We start from the raw sequence: 23,317 nt of genomic DNA on the forward strand, positions 1-23,317 counted from the left end.
TTTTCTCTGAAGTCAGTACCCCAACCTGTGCTTCTCAAACCACTTGTGAAAAAATCATCTGGATATGAAATGCAGATTCCTCAGTCCCACTTGCACTTCCTGAATCACTCTGTCTAGTGAGAACCAGGATTCTACAGGGTTTTTCTACAAATTTTCCAGATGCTATTAATGCACATCAAGAAGCACTGCTTTTCTCATTCTTACAATGAACTGGAGGCAATGAAAACATATCTGTTTCTTCACCAATATACCACATATTTGCCCATATAAGCATTATTGTTCTTGAGTGTGGTCCAGGAGTTCTACAGACACAGAAGATCTATGAGGTGCAAACTAGTGTTACCTGTAAAAACTGCTTTTGTGCTTGTCTGCTAAATCCTTTGGAATGCTGGTCATACAATGGGACAAAACGAGCTAATGATGTCACTGCTTCTGTATCCTACCCTACAGAGCCTCCCTCCTGTGGTAATTGGTGTGGAACAGAGAGCACTGTGGACAAGATAAATGCTTGTCCAGCTGGCCACTACTGGACCTAGTGCCATGAGGAACAGAGGCACTACTTTCTGGCAAAGCACCATGACAATCGGAGATGTAATCTATCTGGCCAGTCACCACTGGACCTTCCTCAAGCAGTCTTCAATAATCCTTATGCTATCCCACATGCCATCTCCATGCAACTTCTTTAATCTCTTGGCAAACTATCCCACTACCCTAGCACAACTGGGCTGTGGATAGTACATCATCCAAAGCAAATTTGATTACATGTAATTGAGAGTTACATACCAAAAGTAGACTTTCTATCTGCTATCCATCGCAGAGCCCAATCTGCTTTTTTCTTAACATATGGCATTGTTTCAATTGCATTAAATAAAAATTCCCTGTAAGAATAACAGAATTCAGGGAAGTTATTTACTTGTTTCTTAATTGGACTAAAGTTTAATGGTTTAATCAGAGACTAATTGTAATTTTTCTATACTTTTGAATGTTCATAAAATATAAAAATTAAAGCAAAACTCAAATTAGTGGTTTGAATATGGTCTGATACTAAATCAACTAAATGCAAATATTCAATTTCTAAACAGAATGTGCTAATAAACAGTTTTTTAAGATACTATAAAATATCTAAAGATTAACTAATTCTATATAAGCTTTTTTTAATCTAACACATTACTGGGCAATAGAAAACACAGTTGTTATAAACTTCTTTATGTAAACAATCTTTCCTTAATATTTAGCTTAGTTAATAAATTTTGCAATAAATTTAAGCACTAGGATAAAACTATGCAAATAAAAATCTCAGCAGGAATACCTTTTCTTGGGATCTCTGATGTAAGTATCTATTAGCAAACTGTACATCTCTGAGTGAACATTCTCGATGAGAATTTGAAAACCATAGAAACATCGAGCCTCTGGAACCTGTACCTCCTGACTAAAGCGCTCCACCTAAAAAATAGGGGAAACAGATCCAATGCTGTGGTCTCTCACAAAACACGTGGTTAAACATTGCAAATCTGAATCCAGACATTAGAATGATCATTAAAAACTGCCTGCCTGCAATAAACAGGTCAGAAAGAAGTTAAGGGTTAGCTTAAGCAGTATTATTTATTCATCAAATCCTCCACAATAAATTAATTGCATAATATATTCTTATACAATTATATGAATTGTCCTGTTAGGTTGAAATAGAGCCCAAAGAACAAATAAACTTTAGAACATATACCAAAACTAATAATTTCCTTTGTAGAATTTATTTCCAACAGTAAAGAGATCTGTTAAAGGCTCTTCTATTCTATGATGGAAAGTCATATCTCTATTCGCTATTCTTTCTCTCTCCCTCTCTCTCTTTCTAAATTTTGAGGTAGGGTCTCCCTAAATTGTCCAGATTGCCTTCAATCTTAAGTTCCTCCTGCCTCACCTCCCAAGTAACTGGGATTACATGCATGTGCCACTGGGCCTGGCTCTATTCTGTTTAACAAGAAATTCTGCCTCCAGAATCAATATAATACAAATTTTTTAAAAGAGAAGCCAGAACCCGGTGTTTTATACAAAGCTCAATATGATTATTTTTTTTTAAAGAGAGAGTGAGAGAGGGGGGAGAGAGAGAGAGAGAGAGAGAAAGAATTTTTAATATTTATTTTTTAGTTCTCGGCGGACACAACATCTTTGTTTGTATGTGGTGCTGAGGATCGATCCCGGGCTGCACGCATGCCAGGCGAGCGCGCTACCGCTTGAGCCACATCCCCAGCCCCCAATATGATTATTAAGGTAGAGATTCTTTTGTTGTTTTTAGATATACATGAGAGTAGAGTATATTTTCACATGTTATACATATACGGAGTACAATTTATTCTTATTAGGATTCCATTTAAGTAGAGAATCTCTATTAGATTTATTATCTGAGGATAAAAAAAATCAACCTAAAGTTTAAGCAGGTTTTAGTTGGCACATTTTACGCTTCATTTCATGATATTTAGCTGATTGGATAGCAGAAATCTATCCTTTTCTTTGCACTTTATCAGAAAACACTTTCAAGAATCAAGCTTCATCTATTCAATTACTTAGGCATCTTTTCTCAGGCTCAATCTAATGATCTTACTTATAGTATCATCATTTAATGGCTAAATAGCACAAAAGTAAAATTTAAAAAATCTTACCAAATTTTCATTTACAATTCCATCACTGGCTGCAAAAAAGGCTAAGATGTGAGAGATAAAATACTTCTCATCTGATTTAAGCTTGTTCCAGTGAGGGAGATCCTTTGATAAGTCAACCTACAATAAAAATTTTTTCAAAAATTTTAACAGTTACTGTTTAGAAAACTAATTTCCACTCTAACATTAAGAAAGGATATAACAACAAGCAGTAAACTGTGAAAAAGAAAAAATGTTAACATCACAAAGAGACTAAAACAAAAACATTCTGTTAATAATAGGGTATTTTATCCAGGACATCTGCTAAACAAGTAAATTTTAGCTATTCTTGGGACAAGGGGAAAGATGGGCAACTGTGTGACATAATAGATATGTTAATTATCTTATATTACAGCAATCATTTTACTATAGATATAACATATTTAAGGTTTCTAAGATATATATATATATATATATATATATGCCAGATATATCTAGTATATTTAATATTTATCTACAAACATATTTAAGGTTTCCAAGATATATATATATATATATATATATATATATACACATACATATATATATATATATGTACATACATATATATATATATATATAATATGCCAGATATATCTAGTATATTTAAGATTTATCTACAATTTATGTAAAAGATAACAAAACAGTATGATAGAATGATTTTCTGGCTAAATGAGAAGCTAGTTAAGATGTACTTTCAAAATGTTATAATTATCAGACTGGCACTGGAAAAAATGAAGAGACAGAGGAATGGTAGAATAAAACTAGTCAAGAAAGAATTGAGGTGAATAAACAATGACTTTCAGCAGCCATTGTTTTAACATTTTACATGATATTTACTATGTTGTTACACAAATAATAAAGTAACTGTTAATCAACTGTATCTTCTACTTTATCGTCAACTAACCTACTCTACCCATAAGTAACATCAAGCAGTTTATAGGTATGCCTTCCTCAGGGAATAGAAATATTTTTTAAAACATTTATCAGAATTAGTCCTTGGTATTAAGAGAGATGCACTATAGAATTTGGCAAAAATTTACCATTTTAAAATAACCTTTACACCTCTGGTTGCTATAACAAATAGACTGGGTGGATTAACCAACAAAAAGATTACTTTTCACAGTTCTGGAGGCTGGAAAGCCAAGCTCAGGGTGCCAGCCTGCTTAGTTTCTTAGTGAAGGCCCACTTCCTCATTTACAGATGGCCACCTTCTTGCCATATCCTCAGAGCAAAAAGAGATCATCTTTCTCATACTTCAACTCTCTCATATTTCTTCTTCTAAGTGCATGGATTCCCTTCAAAATGCACAGACCTTATTATCTAATTACCTCCCATGGCCCCCACCAACACTATCACACTGGGGATTAGGAGTTCAACCGATAAACTGGGGGGGGGGGCAGCATTCAGTTCATAGCTTTTCTGGATATTTTTGTATTAGAAAAATATCTTAAGTATGTTTCACAATAACTTCATAAATACTTGAAATATGTGCTGGGCACAGTGATACATGCCTATCCCAGCAGCTTGGAGGCTGAGGCAGAAGGATCACAAGTTTGGGGTCAGCCTCAGTAACTTACTGAGGCCCTAAGCAATTTAGCAAGACCCTGTCTCAAAATAAAAATTAAAATGGGCTGGGGATGTGGCTCAGTGGTAAAACATCCCTGGGTTAAATCCCCAGTATCAGGAGAAAAAAAATGAAATGAAAAAAATTCGTAACTGACTTTGTAAGATGTGATTATATTGTTTTTGTCCTTATTTTACCTATTCTAACAAAGCCCCAATGTCTTTGACCTTTCCCCCCCAAAAAAGAGTAATATCCATAATTTTCACTATTTGTTTTCTTTCCTAAACCCCTATTTTTTAGATGTTTGCTGAGCACTTACTACATGCCCAATATTATGCTAAGCATTGAGGATATGATGGGATGGAGAGGGTGTAATATTTGTCTTTATCTTTTTTTTTTTCCAAATTTTTAATATTTTTTTTTTTTTAGTTATTGGCGGACACAACATCTTTGTTTTTTTGTATGTGGTGCTGAGGATCGAACCCAGGCCGCACACATGCCAGGCGAGCGTGCTACCGCTTGAGCCACATCCCCAGTCCCATTTTTTTTTTAATATTTATTCCTAAGTTTTAGGTGGACACAATATCTTTATTTTACATTTATGTGGTGCTGAGGATCGAACCCAGAGCCTTGAGCATGCTAGGCGAGCGCTCTACCACTGAGCCACAACCCTAGCCCCTTTGTCTTCATCTTGTAAAATAAATACACTGGAAATCAAGTTGTGTTCTACTAAGGGCTCAACTCAGGCTTCACAAAGGACATCTTCCTGATACTGAGTTTTAATATTAAAATGTTTGTTCTTAAATATTAAAATCTCTTTAAACATATAAATTTTACTTATACATTGGTTATATTCCCTTCCAGAAACATAAACCTTCCTTCCTAGTTTTCTCTCTCTTGAGCAAATTCTCACTTCCATCATCTAAAAATTGACTCCAAACTAGCTGCGATAGTATGGATCCTCAATGTTCCCTGAGGTCCATGTGTCAAAAGCACAGTCATCATCTGTGGTGCTACCAGAAGTGGTAGACCCAGTAGGAAGTGGGACTTAGTGGAAGGAAATTAGGTTGCTAAGGGCTTGCCCTTGAAGGGAATATTGGGACCCCTGGTTACTTCCTCTTTCTTCGCTTCCCAGCCACTATGTGGTGACCAGGTGGCCTCTACCATGCACACTGGATATGATGTACTGTGCTGTCACAGGTCCAAAGCAACAAGGCCAAGCAATCATAGACTGAAATCTCTGAAACTGTGAGCCAAAAATCAATCTTTCCCTTTATAAGTTGATTTTCTCAGGAATCTTGTCACAGCAACAGAAAGTTAACATACTAGCTGATTATCAAAATTGCCCAAGTGACTTATTAAAAAAAAATCCCAAGGCCCTGACCTTTTGCCTTCCAAAGTGGGGGTTTAATATTGAGAAATTAAGTTCAACCACTGATTTTTTTTTTAAAAAGTAGAGTCCAAAGTTGATTAAATGATAATTTACATAATTTGTTTAAATGAAGAATATGTGGAACTAAGAATGTGTTTGACTTCCCTTCATAACAAGCACTTGAATCTTCCTATAAAATCAATATCAACCTGCATATTTTAGTTTTTAAAAATTAGTGTTTCTTAGTCATAGAACACTTATTACATTTGCTAAAAACAAATATAGTTCCTAAATGAATTTCAAGAAAACCAAGTATCACAGGTACCTTTTTAATGTGAAAAATCCCAGCTGTATACTTCACTTGCTCTCTGAACCAAGTCTAACAAAAACTTTCTAAAAACCACAGACAGTTAGGGAGAGTCAGGTGTGCCAAGCTTTACGACCCAGTATTAAAGTACTGAATGTGGCCAGGTGCAGAGGCCTATGCCTGTAATCTCAGCAACTCAGGAGCCTGAGGCAAAAGGATGGCAAGTTCAAAGCCAGCCTCAGGAAAAAACGAGGTGCCAAGCAACTCAGTGAGATGCTGTCTCTAAAGAAAATACAAAATAGGGCTGGGGATGTGGCTCAGCAGTTGAGTGCCCCTGAATTCAATCCCTGGTAGCCCCCTAGCCCCCTAAAAATACTAGATGTTTTGTTTGCTTTTTTGCTCTATAAGTCAACTACAGTATAATAAAGATGTTGACAATATAAGAAGGGAAAGTAGGTAAAATTGGTTTAAGAGAAATTTCAGACACTTGTGCCTTTCTGATACCTAGGTTAAATAATACCCATTCTAGGCATAAAATAAAGCATTTATTTAGTGCTTACTAAGTGTCAGGTACCTTTCTTAACTTCTCATTAGTCCTAATGGGCTAACAACCTAATAGGCAGGTACTATTAGCCTCATTTATCTATGACAATACACAAAGAGGGTAAAGCAACTTTCCTAGTTCTACAACTAATAAGCAAAAGAGCAGGATTTGTACTTAGGCAGCCAGGCCCCAGAATCTGCATTTTTTACAGGGTATGTTTATATGTATAGAATAAATCTCTTGAAAAACAGACCAATCCAAATTTATCTATCCAAATAGATATATCTATAGAAATAGAGACATTACTTATGTGTATGTACACAGAGCAAGATGAAGGCCATATCTATTTGTGTGTTCAACTAGACTACAAAGCAGTCATTTGCATGACCACCTGTCCTTACCAAACCAGCAAATATTATCTAATTTGCTGTGTTCAACTCATTTCCTTGGTGGAAAAAGTCACAATAACAGACAACATTCTACATCTATCCTGTTAGGGGGAACTGTATCAGGTTTTTGTTTGTTTTGTGGTGCTAGGGATCCAACCCAGAGTCTTCTGCACACTAAGCCAAGTGCTCTACCTCTCAGCCACAACCTCAGCCCTTGAATCAAGTTTGATGCTGCTGAGGCAGAATAGAAGAACTGTGAAGTCAGCCTGGTTAGCTCCTTTTGTACAATCAGTTAAGCAATTCATATAATTTGTTTAAATGAAAGCAGGGTCCTTAAAGCTTTCAGTCTATTTTTCTTTCTTTTTTTTTTTTTTACCATAGTTACAACTTTGCTTATTTTGCTGAGCACAAGTAAAGACTAATCTATGTGGCCATAGCAAACCAAAAATATGTTTAAAAGTAGAAAATGTCCTAAAATATATTAGTGTAAAAATCTATAGCTGGCACAGTGGCACATGCTTGTAATCACAGCCACTTGGGAAGTTGAAGCAGGAGGATAGCAAGTTCAGAGTCAGCCTTGGCAACTTAGTGAGATCCTGTCTCAAAATGAAAAATAAAAAGGACTGGGGATATGGCTCAATGGTAAAGCTTCCTTGGATTTAACCCCCAGTATCCCAAAACAAAACAAAGCACCAGGCAGAACAACATGCAATTTTTTTTTTTGCAGCAGATAATTTGTTTATAGAAAGTGATCTAAACTAAAATATTGGAGAACACTATGTTTAGTCTCAAAAATTCTTAACCTCATCTTATACAACTGGTCTTATTAAAAGTTAAAATGTTTCAACACTCCATAACACAGGAAGTCAACACTGCATTATAGGCCATGAATGTTAATAAGATGATGCCACATACCTCTTCTGCTGTCCAGAAGGATGCCTGTGCCTGTTTATACATTTTCCAAATATCAGGGTACTGGATTGGAAAAATGACAAATCGGCGAGAACTCTTTCTTAGGAGTGGCTCTTCATTAGCTTTCACTTCCTTTTCGTTGGTATCTGAAGATAACCTCTTTGAAAAACAAAGTACAAACACCCAAGGTATGAAGATATTTCCTCTTATTCATAAGAAAACATACATCTGGGGAAGTTGGGAGACAACATCGGTTTGGGAGCCAGTCTACCTGGGTTGAATCCTTACTATTATCCTGCAGTTGGCTAATAGAGTTTGGCTAGTTGTATGACTGCAGGAAGCTGACGAAGCTCTGTGAGCCTCAGCTTGTGCAGCTGTAACATAATGTCTTCCTCACAGATTTATTCTAATGATTAAAAGTGCTTAAACATCAGTCATGAAATCCACTTGGAAAAATAAGAGGCCCAGAATAGCCAAAGCAATCCTTAGAGAGAAATATGAAGCAAAAGGCATCACAATATCAGACCTTAAATTATACTACAGAGCTATATAGTAATAAAAATAGCATGGTATTGGCACAAAAACAGACATGATGACCAGTGGAACAGAATAGAAGACACAGAGACAAACCCACATAAATACAGTTATCTCTTACTGAACAACGGTGCCAAAAACATACACTGGAGAAAAGAGCCTCTTCAACAAATGGCAATGGGAAAACTGAAAAGTCACATGTAGTAGAGCGAAACAGAACCCCGATTTCTCACCCTGCACAAAACTCAACTTAAAGAGGAGCAAGGACCTAGGCATCAGACCAGAGACCCTGCATTAGAAGAGAATGTTGTCCTAATTCTCCAACATGTCGGCTTAGGAAACCAACTTCCTCAATAAGACTCCTAAAGTACAAGAAGTAAAATCAAGAATCAGTAAATGGGATGGACTCAAAATAAAAAGCTTCTTCTCAGCAAAGGAGGCAATCAATAACTCTAAGAGAGAGCCTACAGAATGGGAGGAAATCTTTACTATGTGCACCTCAGATAGAGCACCAATCTCCAGGATATATAAAGAACTCAAAAAACTTAACACCAAAAAACCCCAAATCATCCAACCAATAAAAGGGCTAAGGAACTGAACAGACACTTCACAGAAGAAAAAATACAACTAATCAACAAACATATTAAAAAATGTTCATCATCTCTAGCAATTAGAGAAATGCAAATCAAAACTAAGATTTCATCTTATTCTAGTCAAAATGGCAATTATCAAGAATACAAGCAACAATAAGTGTTGGAAAGAATGTGGGGGGAAAAGGTACACTTATACATTGCAGAGTGGGGCTGCAAATTTGTGTAACCAATCTGCAAAGCAGTATGGAGATTCCTCAGAAAACTTGGATTGGAACCACCATTTGACCCAGCTATTCCACGCCTCAGCATATACCCAAAGGACTTAAAATCAGCATATTACAGTGACAAAGCCACATCAATGTTTATAGCAGCTCAATTCACAATAGCTAAGCTATGGAACTAGATGCTCTTCAACAGATGAATGGATAAAGAAAATGTGGTATATATACACAATGGAATATTATACAACCTTAAAGAAGAATGAAATAATGGCATTTGCTGGTAAGTGGATGGGTCTAGAGAATATCATGCTAAGCAAAATAAGCCAATCCCAAAGAAGCAAAGGCTGAATGTTTTCTCTAATATGCAGATGCTAATTCACAATAAGGGGGTGGGGCTAGAGAAGAGTAAAGATACTTTAGATTAGACAGAGGGAAATGAAGGGAGAGAGGAGTATGGGGGTAGAAAGGATAGCAGAATGAATCAGACACTATTACCCTATGTGCATATATGATTGCATGACTGGTGTAATTCTACATCACGTACAACCAGAAGAATGAGAATTTATACTCCCTTTATGTATGATATGTCAAAATGCATTCTACTGTCATATATAATTAATTAGAACAAATTTTAAAAAATACTTAAACATGCATAATAGGCACTCAAAATGTTTTGTAGTGATTGTTACTTAGACGGTAAGTATAAAGCAAGGTCCATAAATGCCATGGTGGGAAAATTTCTATTTGCAGACAAAATGTCTCTTCAGTACCACTCTGATATAGAATGATGCCATGAATAGGCCACTATTATAAACCATTTTTTCATTTTAATGTTTTTTCTACTCTTAAGTGAAATACTTATTATATTTATCTGAAAACTCCTTACCAACAATTTATCAGCCTTTCTTCCTTTTAGCCATTCCATATACCAACCTATTCCTATTCGCATTTTCAGATTATTCTTTATAGTACAAAATTATTTTCACTTACAAGGGCATTAATGTTCTCAGCCAAATCACTTAACCTGAATATTGTTATTTGCAAATTAAAGATAATATTGGCTAAGCTTATTTCAAATAACTGTTAGAAAGTTTAGAGGAGTTAATATAAATAAAAGTACTTTGGCTGAGAGTGGTAGTGCATGTAGTCTTTAGTCCTAGCTATTTGAGAAGCTGAGACAGGAAAATGACATGGTCAAGGGCAACTTCAACAACTGAGAAAGACCCTGTCTCAAAATAAAAGATAAAAAGGGTTGGGGTTATGGCTCAGTAGTGAAGCATGCAGGGTCCAATCCCTAGCACTGCAAATGAACAAATAAAAGTACTTTGCACATTCTCAAGTGCTGTCAACTCTAAAAATTATCATACTATTGACTATCAAGACATTGTTGATTGACCTTTTAAAGGTTGTCCCTATATTTAAAAAGTTATAATGGCCAGCTATTTGATGAATCAATATCTTCTGTAACTTCCCTAAAGGAATTTTCACTCATGAAATAGAGAATGGCTGGAGAGGCTTAAAAAGTGAGGTACTTGGGCTGGGGATATAGTTCAGTTGGTAGAGTGCTTGCGCCGCATGCACAAAACCCTGGGTTCAAATACCAACACTACAAAAAAAAAGAAAAAGTGAGGTACTCAAATATAACTGAGATTAGCTAGAACTGAGGCCCAACTGAAAAGGCAAAGATTTACACTCAATAGGTGTTTTCATCTACATTGCCCTTCCTTTAGTTCCTCTAGATTATGCTTTTATTATCATGTTGGAATATTTTGATACTATTCTGCAGTCTTCTTTTTGCTATGTATTTTATTCCAGAGGTACAGAAGTCTATTCAGGGTTGGACATCTCTATCTACTCCATTTGCTACAGGGTGCACATACTTAAAGTTGGGAAGGAAACCACAAGCAGTAACACTTTGGCACAGTGGATTAATCTCCTGATGACTAATCCTGAATGGAATTTTTACACACTGATACATAACTGATCAGTGTCAGGATTTATGAAACTGCTGAGTATACCTTTATATTGAAATGAAAGCCACATTTGCATATACGTTATTCCATTCTATCCTCATAAAATGTGGATTAAGAAAAGCTAAATTAGGAGGGTAATATAAGATTTTGCAATGTGAAGAGAGGATATGTAACATTTGATATGCACTAGAGATGACATAATGCTTATTTCATGGTGTATATTTAATACAATTCAAGAGGTTCATGCAGGGTTCTCCAGGGTACCCTCTGTGGACCTATGCTAAGAATTCATATTTCAGAAGAACTTCTTTTTAACAACTCACCTTTATTGAGTTTTCCAAAGCCTTCAATTAAAGTTTTCATAGAAAGAGCTTTCTTTTCATACTCATACTTTATTAGTTCACATATTATTTAATTAAATTGCAATAATTATAATACAAGTGTAATTGATATAAATAGAATTAGAATTAAAGAAAACTGATCCTGGTAAGTTATAACTCAAACAGTGAAAACAGAATTACATGAGTATATGAGAGAGCAGCTTACTCCTGGCCATATGTATTCTAAAGCTCATGAGTATCTGTTTATTTTATAGGGTTGACTAATCAACAGAATTGTTTAACAGCTAGTTGATTAAGAGAACTTCTGATAAATATATAAAGACACTGCTTGCTAAGTTTGATATAAATCTCCAACTTTTATCTATACTCCAATTCAAATGGTGGGTTCATCAAAAGCCTCATAATTCCATTGACTGACTTTACAATCTTATAAATATTAACTTAAATAAAATTATACTAACAGACAAAATGATTTCATCAATTGGTTACACTTATGATTTTGTTTGGAAAAGGGTTCAGGTGTTAAAGTTCATGGAAATGTAAAAATTATGGTTTGGATCTGGAATGTCCCCCAAGGCTCATGTGTTGACAGTATGGTTCTCAATGCAGTAATGTTCAGAGGTGGGGCTTTTACGGAATGATTATGTCATGAAGGCTTGGACCTGCTCAGTGGATTAAATCTCCTGATGATTAAATGTACTTCTAGAAGGTAGAGTACAGTTAAAGGCAGTAAGTCACTAGGGGCAAGGTTCAGAGGTGGGGCTTTGGCTTGGACCTGCTCAGTGGATTAATCTCTGGATGACTAAATGCACTACTAGAAGGTAGAGTACAGTTGAAGGCAGTAAATCATTTGGGGCAGGGCCTTTGGGATTATATCTGTCCCTGCCCCACTTCTTTGCTTCCCAGCTGCCATGAGCTAAGCAACTTTCTTCGGCCATGCCCTTCTACCATGAGACTTCTGCAATCGTGGACCATGGACCATGACCTCTGAAACTATGAGCCAAAAATAAATCTTTCCTCCTCTAAGTTGTTCTTGTCAGGTATTTTAGTCATAGCAATGAAAAACTAACACAATAAATATATATTGATTTTTCCATCACAATTTTCCTATAAGCAATTTTCTTTCTTTTTTCCTTTTTTTCTTTTTTTGGTACCGAGCATTGAATCCAGGGTGCTTAACTACTGAGTCACATTCTCAGCCCTTTTTATTTTTTATTATGAGACAGGGTGTCACTAAGTTGCTGAGGATGACTTGGAGCTTGCAATCCTTATGCCTCAGCCTCCAGAGCCATGGGGGTTATAGGCATGCACCCAGCTTCTTCTAATCACTTTGATATAACTATTTTCATACTTTATCTCACTTGCATCATTTTGATAAAACAAACAAAAACTTAAATGATTTTAAAATATGTACTCTAACTCTAAATTTGATCTGAGTTTAGGCTGGATATATCTATTTTGCATTTTCATTAAATGAAAATTAAGAAGTTTTTGGAGCAGGTCAATGTGGCCTACTTTGATACGTTGATTTGATACTACATTGGCATCTGGCCTATAACATGAAAACTACTGGGAGCTACTGGAGGTTTTTAACCAGACAAGTAACATAACTGGATCTGTATTCTAAGAACACTTGCAGAAATGTAGTTTTGTAGAGAAACTGGAGGTGGGAAGAATAATTTAAAACTTATTGGACCACCCATGTCTTGCCTAAATTAGAATAGCAGTAATAATACACACATGATTTAAGAGATATTCTATAGTAGAATTCTTGCTAAAAATCTCCAGCCCCAGCAACTAGGTGATAAACAAGAAATAAGAGGTACACTGAAGCTGCTCAATACCTAAATAACTGAATAAATCAGTCAAAACTCTTGCTTCTCACATTGAATGTTTCACAGAACTTAAACTAGCTTGTCCAACAACCCAAGCAACAACAATAAGTAGTATACACAAAAATCTCTATAAAGTCAACTTTGTCAATAAAAAAAACTATAAATACAGTTTCAACATGACCAGTAGCTTGCTAAAAATATAACACTGTGGCACAGGAGTGAAGATCCCATTAATGGTTGCCAAGGGAATGGATGTGATTATCCAGGGAGACTACATAGAGAACAGCAAGACAAGCAAACATAAAGCCTTAGAAAATGCAGACATTTAAAGAGCAGATGGAAGAAGGGGAACCAGCTGGGATGAAAATAGACTGAAATGAATGCAGGACAAACAAAAGCAAAGGCAGAAGTCATCTATCTGATTTGACTAAAGCTAAGGGTTCACAGACAAGAGAAATTCCCTAAAGGATACAGACTGTGGCTATTAACCAAGCTAAGAGCTAATTTTGTGGGCCAAAGATTTGCAAACATCTAGGGGCCCAGAGGCTCATACTCCAACTCTCCTCCCTTGTCCTCAGTGCCCAGATGCTGGTGCTCACTATAGGATACATTTTGACAATAACTATGAACAGTCATGGAGGATTTCTGAATAGAAATTAAGACAAACAGAAGTGGCATTAGGAAGATTAATCACATGTAGAATGAATTAGAAAAGAAAAAAAAACTAGATTTTGCTACCAATTAAGATAACAATTTTAGCAATTGAAATAAAGACCTAAATTAAAAAGTTGCATGAAAAAAAGCTACTTTAGAACTTTGCTGGCCTGAAAATATTCACGTGTGTGTGTGTGTGTGTGTGTGTGTGACAGAGAAAGAGAGAGAGAGAGAGAGAGAGAGAGAGAGAGAGAGAGAGAGAGAGAACTGGGACATTTTGGTAAGCTTGTATTAGGGGGGAAGGACATCAAGCACTAGTTTAATGAAAGACTGACCTGGCAATAATAAATGGAATTGAATAGCACATAAGATACCAGACCTTAAACTATACTATAAAGCTATAATAACAAAAACCACATGGTGTTGGCACCAAAATAGATATGTAGACCAATGGTACAGAATAGAAGACACAGAGACAAACCCACATAAACACAGTTATCTCATACTAGACAAGGGCACCAAAAACATACAGTGGAGAAAAGATAGTGCTGGGAGAACTAGAAATCCACATGCAGCAAAATGAAATTAAGCCCCTATCGCTCATCATGCACAAAACAACTCAAAGTGGATCAAGGACCTAGGAATTAGTCCAGAGACCCTGGACTAATAGAGGAATAAGTAGGCCCAAATCTTCATCATGATGGATTAGGCCCTGACTTCCTTAACAAGACTTCTAAAGCACAAGAAATGAAATCAAAAATTCATAAATGGGATGGACTCAAACTAAAAAGCTTCTTCTCAGCAAAAGAAACAATGAGGTGAACAGACAGCCTACGTTTTGGGACCAAATTTTTGCCACACACACATCAAATAAGGCACCAATCTGTAGGATATATAAAGAACTCAAAAACCTAACATCAAAAAAACAAAAAACAAAAAACAAAACAAATAACCCAATCAATAAATGGGCTTGGAGCTGGAGTTGTGGCTCAAGTGGTAAAGTGCTTGCTTAGCACCTGTGAGGCACTGGGTTCAATCCTCAGCACCACATAAAAAAATTTTAAAAAAGATATTGTATCCGCCTAAAACTAAAAAATAAATATTTTAAAAAATAAATAAATAAATAAATAAATGGGCTAAGGAGCTGAACAGACACTTCTCAGAAGATATACATTTGAACAACAAATATATGAAAAAATGTTCAACATCTCTAGTAATTAGAGAAATGCAAATCAAAACTACTCTAAGATTTCATCTCATGCCAGTCAAAATGGCAATTAACAAGGATACAAGCAACTATAAATGTTGGAGAGGATGTGGGGGAAAAGGCACACTCATACACTGCTGGTACAACTGCAAATTAGTGCAACCAATCAGGAAAGTAGCATGGAGATTTCTCAGAAAACTTGGAATGGAACCACCCTTTGACCCAGCTGTCCCACTCCTCAGCATATACCCAAAGGACTTAAAATCAGCATACTATAGTAACACAGCCATATCAATGTTCATAGCAGCTCAATTCACAATAGCTAAACTATGGAAGCAACCTAGATGCCCTTCAATAGATGAATGGATAAAGAAACTTTGGTATATACATATACAATGGAATATTACTCAGCATTAAAAGAGAATAAAATCATGGCATTTATAGGTAAATGGATGGAGTTGGAGAATATCATGCTAAGCAAAGTAAGCCAATCCCAAAAAACCAAAGGTCCAGTGTTCTCTCTGTTAAGTTGATGTTGATCCATAACATGAAGTGGGGAGGCATGGGAAAAATAGAGGAAATTTGACTGTGCAAAGGGAAGGGAGAGGTAGTGAGGGTGCATGGGGGCAGGAAAGATGGTGGAATGAGATGGACATTGTTACCCTAGGTACATTTATGACAGCACATATGGTGTGACGCTACATCATGTACAACCATAGAAATGTAAAGTTGTGCTGTAATTGTGTACAATTAATTAAAATGCATTCTGCTGCCATATATACCTAATTTAAAAAACAAACAAAAGATTAGAAGTAGAGAGATAATTAAGTTGTAGCTACACAAGTGTAAAGTGATGGAAATTTTTTCCACACCTATTTTATTGATGCATTATAGTTGCACACAATGGGTTCTGTTGCTATATATTTGTACATGTACAAAATATAACAATATAATTTGGCCAATATTGTTCCCCAGCACATACCCACTCCCTCCCTCCCTACCTTCCACTCTTTGGTCCCTGTCCTCTACTGATCTCCCTTTGATTTTCATGAGAAAAATCCCACCTTTCTTTTCCATTTTCCTCTTGCATATGAGAGAAAACATACAACCTTGACTTTCTGAGTTTAACTTATCTCACTTAACAAAACTGTCTCTAGTTCCATCCATTTTCCTAGAAATGAAGTTTCATTTTTCTTTATAGCTGAATAAAACTCCAATGTGCATATATACCACATTCTTTTTTATCCTTTCATCCACTGATGAACACGTAGGCTGGTTCCATTGTTTAGCTATTATGAATTGTGCTGCTATAAAAATGTAAAGTGATGAGAATTTGAAATACAGTTCAGCAATATTCCACTGTCTTTTGCAAACTAGCACTTCCAGTTTCTTCTGCCTTAGTTTCTGACCATCTAGTCTGAAGAGGTAGCTGGGCATGCTAGGACAAGACTGCCCAGCAATGGCAAGGAAGTCAGGGAAGGGCACAGACACAGTTACACAGAGAATGTAAATTATATAACCACTATGAAAATCAGTATGGAGATTCCTCAAAAGACTAGGATTGGAAATGAGATAGGAATTTAGTAATACAGAAAAATAAAAATATACTGAGTCTCAAAAGAGAAGAGCCTATGAACCTTTGGAATACAAGAAAACACTTAGAAACCTCTGGAATACAAAGCAAAAAATTCAGACCACACCCTTGACCCCATAAATTTGCCTGCAAAAAGTAACATGAAGGCAATGTACAAGTGCTAGAAAAACTAGCACAAAATTGTGCAACTTATCTCTGCCTCTACCATTAATTCAGCCCCTAGCTACCACCCCTCTATAAATAGCACCACAGACTAAGAGGTTACTGTCTCTCCCTCTGGAGATGGCCACATTCTTCCTTGAATATGTATATTGCTCACATTACCCCCAAAGCTTCTCACTTTCAAAATTTGAAAGTCTATTTCTTTCTTTATCCCCAAACACTTCTCTCACTCTCAAGATGGCCCACCTTCTCCCTTGAGCGTGTATTCCTTGCTTTCCTAAGTAAAATTCTGTGCCTATACTGATGCCATGTTGAAATTCTTTTCTATGGCATAGGTCAAGGATCCTGCTTGTCCTGAGTTGAGTAGCCCCTTCTTTGAGAATTTCTAATGACCCTATTCCAGAGATATTTTTTCCCCTGGTGTCAGAACCACCATATGACTGAGCTATAGCACTCTTGGTATTTATCCTAAGGAAGTCAGCATAGGACAAAGATACACGCATACCCCTGTTTAAAGCAGTGCAACTCATGATAGCCAAGTCAGGGAACCAGCCTAAGTGTCTGTCAATAGATGAATGGAGAAAACAAATGTGAATATATATACACAATGGAGTTTTTTATTCAATCACAAAGAAAAATGAAATTGTCATTTCTAGGAAAATGAATGGAACTAGAGAGCATAATGTTAAGCAAAATAAGCCAGGCTCAGAGAGTCAAAGGTCATATGTTTTCATATGTAGAAGCTAGGGGGAAAAAAAAAAGATCTCTTGAAAATAGAAGAGAGACCAGGGGGTCATGGAGAAGGGGAGCTCAAGGGGAAGTACCTGGGAATGAAATTGATCAAATTATGTTATCTGCGTGTATAAATATGTCACAATGAATTCCACTATTATATATAATTATTATGTACATATATATATTTTTTTTTTTAAAGAAAAGATTCCCCATAAGCACTTACTATGTCCTGATCTAGGCTGGCATTCTAATGGCCCCTACCTCCTAGCCAGCTCTAATTCCACCATACCCAGGTATTTGCCTGTACCTCTCTTCTACTCCAGTAGAATACTCAGATGCTGTCATAGTCATGTTTTATTCATAAGGTTTTTTGGTTTTGTTTTTGTTTTGTACTGGGGATTGAACCTTATCTGAGAATTTCTCATGACCTGGGGTACTTAACCGCTTGGCTGTATCCACAGCCCTTTTAATTCTTCATTTTGAGAAAGGGTCTAAGTTGCTTAGAGACTCACTAAATTGTTGAGGCTGGCCTTGAACTTGCAATCTCCGGCCTCAACCTCCCAAATCACCAGTGTTACAGGCAAGCACCAATATGCCCAGTGGCAGTGTTTCTTAAAATAGGTGTACTAGGAACACTAGGGTGCTTGTAGACTCAGCACTCTTAGGTCTAAATGCAGACCCACCCTAAAACTGATTTACTAGGTCTGGAGTGAGGGCCCAGTAATTAACATTTTTACAAGTACTCCAGGTGATTAGTGAAGATGGCCCACGCCTCACTAACACATCTGAGACATAAAATACTTTAGGCATCTTTGCATATCAATTTAAAAACCTTTGTACTAAGATGCTCAGTAAAATTCTGCCTATCTTTGTAATAGAAAGATTAACTTCCAGCTGGGCATAGGCCTGTTATTCCCAGCTAATCAGGGGGCTAAAGCAAGATAATTGCAAATTCCAAGGCCAGCCTTGGCAACTTGGTGAGACCTCATATCACAATAAAAAGGGCTGGGGATGAAGTTCAGTAGTAGAATGCCCCTGGGTTCAATCCACAGTACCAAAAAATAAATAAAATAAAATAAATAAATAAATAAATAAAACACTGCCCAGGTGTTAGGTCAGCATGACTACAGATGCCATTAACAAAAAAAACAAAGTTTTTCCAGAAGTGGAGAATGTATTTGTTTCAAGAGATATTTACAACTTGCTAGTTATCAAATGTTTGCAAAATCAAAATAAAATGAAATCTCAAACCTGGAATCTACAACTTTGTAAAGAAATATAGGGCTAAGCATCGAACTGAGACTTTCATGTTCTTTTCATATCATTACAATATTAAGTCTAAGACTCCACACAGAAGCAGGATCAAGTACAAGAAGTATTTCTCTCATTTCAATTGGTTTAGAAGTATTTGCAAAAAAAAAAAAAATGATAAGGTATGCAAATTATAGAGCAACCAACCATTTAAACTACCATACAACCCTACAATCTACTAATTCCCAGTTTATTTACTATTTTACGTACTTCTATTAGTATAGAAGCAAAGAAAATGAGCAAGTTAACTTGGGTTTATTAAGTACCTACGACTTTGCATAAAGCACTTATTTCTCTGTGAGGGACGCATCCCTTCCACTGTTTAATGAAGAAACTGGCACTCCAGCGATACACAGTTAAGTAGCTCGGTGTGAGTCAATCTGGCCTCCTAATCTAATTTGTTTTCATTGTTAGGAAGATTTCCCGTCTCCCTTCCACCTGTCACTTCCAGCTCATCCATCTGTGTCAATTTCCATACGCGTTTTCCGACTCTTTTTAACCACTCCGGGGATGCTACAGTGCGCCACAGTCCCTTCCTTGCCTCAGACTCCCGGCCAGGGTTCCAGAACAAGGGAAGAGTGAAGACGGATAAACAAAGGGGTTGCGCCTCTTCCCAGCCCGAAGCCTCCGAGCACTGCCCTAGGCTGGCCCTAGAGCTGAGCAGCCTAGCGGAGAGGAAAACCGGCTCCCTCTTCCCGGGGACGAACTCCCGGTCGCTCAGCTAGGGCACCCCAAGGGCCTACACCGGGTTTCTAACAGCACTGAACAAAATTCCCTGCAACGGTCCTGCAATTTGCAGGTTGCAGCCGCAACCTGTCATGCAAGGCCTGATGTGACCACCAGACGGAGGCTGAAGCTACAGCAACATTTACCTCATCTTGCTCGGGCATGCCCGCTTCCGGCCTTTCCGGGTCGCCCATCGCGCAGACTCAGCCAGAGCTGCCGGAGTGCGGCAGGCCAGCACCTAACTAGGACAAGCTCCAGATGACCCGCGGGTCGGCCAAGACCGACCCGCCTAGCGCCCCCAAAACCCGCCCCTCTGCGCAGACTGGGCTTTCTTCCAAACGCTTGGAGGGACTTTCCTTGAGCTAGGCCTGCTTCGCCCCGCCCCCGCCTCAGGGAACCGCCTACCTCGGCCGGCCCCGCCTCACTCCACTGAGCCGGACCCGCCCCCTGCCTCGGGGACCGCCCCCTACCCTCGGTCGGCCCCGCTTCAGGGCCCGGCCCACCTCAGTCGCCAGCCTACCTCAGCTGGCCCCGCCCCTCAGCCTGCAGCCTGAGGGAGTCTCCACTACATTGGTCTCTATTGTAGGACCTGTCCCCCTCTTTGCACTCAGAGTCGCCTCCCGCTCAGGTCGGCTTTGCCCACCCCGCCTCGGGGCTCCGCCCACCATCTTTGGCCCCACCTCCTAAACGGGCCTCACCTCCCACGTTCCCAAGGAAGGACTCAAAGCGTGCCTCTGGGCCACGCCCATCTCTCCTCAGGGCCACGCCCCTCCTGCCCCCGCCCTCCACAATCCATCTGCCCTCTGGCGCGAGGACCCGGTGCCTGCCGGCTGCCAGCCGCTCTTGACCCGCCCCCGGCTCTCTTCACCAGGTAGATGCCCCGCATGCCAGGTCAGAAGTCCACAACTAGCCCCCGGCTCTCCTCACCTGGTAGATGCCCCGCATGCCAGGTCAGAAGTCCACAACTAGCCCTAGTGGTGCCCCAAGAACACGGTAGGTTGCGCTGACTTGGCTGGTCCTGAGAGACTGCTGGAGGGCGTGCCACAGTGTGAGGCGTGAAGAACGCGCTGATAGGTGTGACTCGGTGGGGAAGGGGGAGTCACAGCGTTTAAAAGTTAATGGAAAAAGTTGGCATGTTTTGCGTTTCAGCGACCGTAAAGAGGAAGTGGTTGCGGGGGAAGTGTGTGTGAAATGGGCTTGAGAACGAGAAAGGGGAGAATCTACTAAATTCAGGGCAGTATTTTGAAACCTCTTTGAAAATGTTTCAACCATCAATAATATTGATCTTTCAGAAAATGCCAGCACCTACAACAGGCATCTTATACAAAAAATATAAATTATTTAATGTCAGGACTTGACTGCAAGGTAGATATAGCAGTTTCCCTCCTATCACAAAAGAAGAAACTGAGCCTTAGGATAAGTAATTAAGAATAATCCAGCTAAAAAGTAGTAGACTCCAAAGTCTCCCTGCTGCATGCTCTTTTCAAAGCCAACGATTAAAGTGGTGGAGAGGGCAACACTCCTGTGTATTGTTAGGGCAATAGACAGTGGCTACTGACCATGACAACAATTTGTTTGAATTACTAATTACTGCTCTCAGTTATCTAAAGATAACTACAACAGAAAAAATAGTTTGGTTTAACAAAATTAAGGTGAAAGAGATTTAAGTAGATTGAAGCTGAAATGCATGCACCTGTTTTGTGAATAGCTGTCTGAAGTATGGTAATGTAGAAGTTTTATGTGAACTTTGAAAATGGTTTGAAAGTCCCTTCTAAAACCTAGCTTAGAATGGGGAAAGAAAACCTTTCTTAAAAGCAACTAGTAGAGATTAAATGCTAGGTGAAAATTTTTATAGATATTAATTTTAAATAATAGTCAAATAAATTCTATTAGGAAAAGGAGACATAGGCCCCATGGCAAACAAACTAAGAGGAGGATTCATTCATTTACTTAATGTTATCAAAGAATTTGTCTACTATGTGCCAAGCATCATGTTAGGTTATTGAAAATACAAAAATGAATGAACTCAGTGAAAACATAGACACTGAAACGGTATCATCATGGGTATGAATTCTAGTTCCCTTATTTATTAGCTGTTTCCTTGGGCAAGTTACTTAACCTCTTTGAGACTGTGTGGATTTAATGATATCTCATTTATGCAATACTTCCTGGGATAGGAAATTATCTTGGGTCAGCGGAAGTTTCCAAGTACCCTACTAGTCAGGCCACCCAGAGATCAAGGAACAGAAAGGCTCAAATCAAATTGAGATATTGAGTCACAGTTCATTATTTTTTTTTTTAATTTTAAAGAAGGTGACATTGACTTGAAGGGAAACTAGGATTTTTTTTAAAATTGGGGATTTAACCCAGGGGTGCTCAAACACTGAACCATATCCCCAGCCCTTTTTATTTTTGAGACAGGGTCTTGCTAAATTGCTTAGGGCCTCACTAAGTTGCTGATGCTAGCTTTCAATTTATGAGCCTCCTGTCTCAGCCTCCCTACCCTCTGGAATTACAGGTGTGCTACACTTGTATGGAAATTAAGATTTTTTTAAAAACTTATCCCTATTTATAGACAAATTGACCTACATTTTAACAGTTGCATACAAAAAAAGTCATAAAATTGTTCCTGGGCATGGTGGTCCATACCTGTAATCCCAGCTATTCAGGAAATTAAGGCAACAGGATGGCCAACCTAGGTAACTTAGCAACATCCTGTCTCAAAAAAAAAAAAAAAAAAAAAAAAAAAAGAGCTAAGGATAAGTTTTTTTTGTTTTGTTTTTTAAAATATTTCTTTTTTTAGTTGCAATGAATCTTTTGTTTTATTTATTTATATCTGGTGCTGAGGATTGAACCCAGGGCCTCACACATGTCAGGCGAGTGGTCTACCACTGAACCACAAATTTTAAAAGAGCTCAGTGGTACAGTGTCCCTGGGTTCAATCCCCAGAACATTAATAAATAAATAAATAAACTTGCTTTTGCAATGATAAATGAAACAACAAAAACCCTCCAGACAAGATGTGCAAGGATTTTGGGGTGGGTGTGTATATGAAAATAGAGCAAAATGATTTGGAATATAAAGAGTTAAGTGAATATGACACTCACTAACAAAGAAGGGTTTTGAACAGAACCAATATTTTCCCCCGTGATGTTGATCAAAACATTTACTTTATAGACAAAAAAATAAATTATAAATGTTGGAGGGGATATATACGTTCAACCTGACACATTATACAATGCATACATATATCAAAATATCACACAGATCCCATTTATATGTATATATATATATTTAGTGTTCTTGTTTTATGTATCAGTTTAAAATCAAATTTTTAAAATGTTAAAAAAAGTAATATGCTTGTGCACGTATAACAATTTATTTATGTTCATTAATGATTTGGGAAAGGGGAAATAAAAAATAGAGAAAACTATATCATTAGTAGTCAAGCTGAAGTAAACCAAATTGTAGTTGAATTATAGTAGAATCTAACTGAGAATGTATTTTTGGTTTGCAGGAACATAATTCTGGAATAAAGCAGGAGATTCCCTTTTTAGTAGACATTTCCTGTCTGCTATTGGAACACATCAATTGTATCTTCCATCTCCATTTTTAATTGTGCAGGTGTGTCTATTTCATTGTCCACCATTCTAATCTGCTTCATTGACAAA

General features: G+C 37.6%; 1 protein-coding gene across 2 annotated transcripts in view; it reads right to left on the minus strand.

Moving 5' to 3' along the window:
* Window positions 1–20,042, minus strand: part of RRM2B (ribonucleotide reductase regulatory TP53 inducible subunit M2B) — a 42,871-nt gene extending 22,829 nt beyond the window's left edge. For both annotated transcript variants that reach the window (XM_081266562.1, XM_081266561.1), the window contains exons 1-5: window positions 19,793–20,042; window positions 7,764–7,919; window positions 2,655–2,771; window positions 1,310–1,443; window positions 784–878 (exon numbers count right to left, since the gene is read on the minus strand). In XM_081266562.1, coding sequence (XP_081122688.1) covers window positions 784–878; window positions 1,310–1,443; window positions 2,655–2,771; window positions 7,764–7,919; window positions 19,793–19,840 — 550 coding nt within the window. In that variant the 5' untranslated portion in view covers window positions 19,841–20,042. The remainder of the gene's footprint in view (window positions 1–783; window positions 879–1,309; window positions 1,444–2,654; window positions 2,772–7,763; window positions 7,920–19,792) is intronic.
* Window positions 20,043–23,317: the final 3,275 nt, after the last annotated feature.

This window comes from Spermophilus citellus, assembly GCF_964194105.1.
Source record: "Spermophilus citellus genome assembly, chromosome: 14".
Taxonomy (NCBI): domain Eukaryota; kingdom Metazoa; phylum Chordata; class Mammalia; order Rodentia; family Sciuridae; genus Spermophilus; species Spermophilus citellus.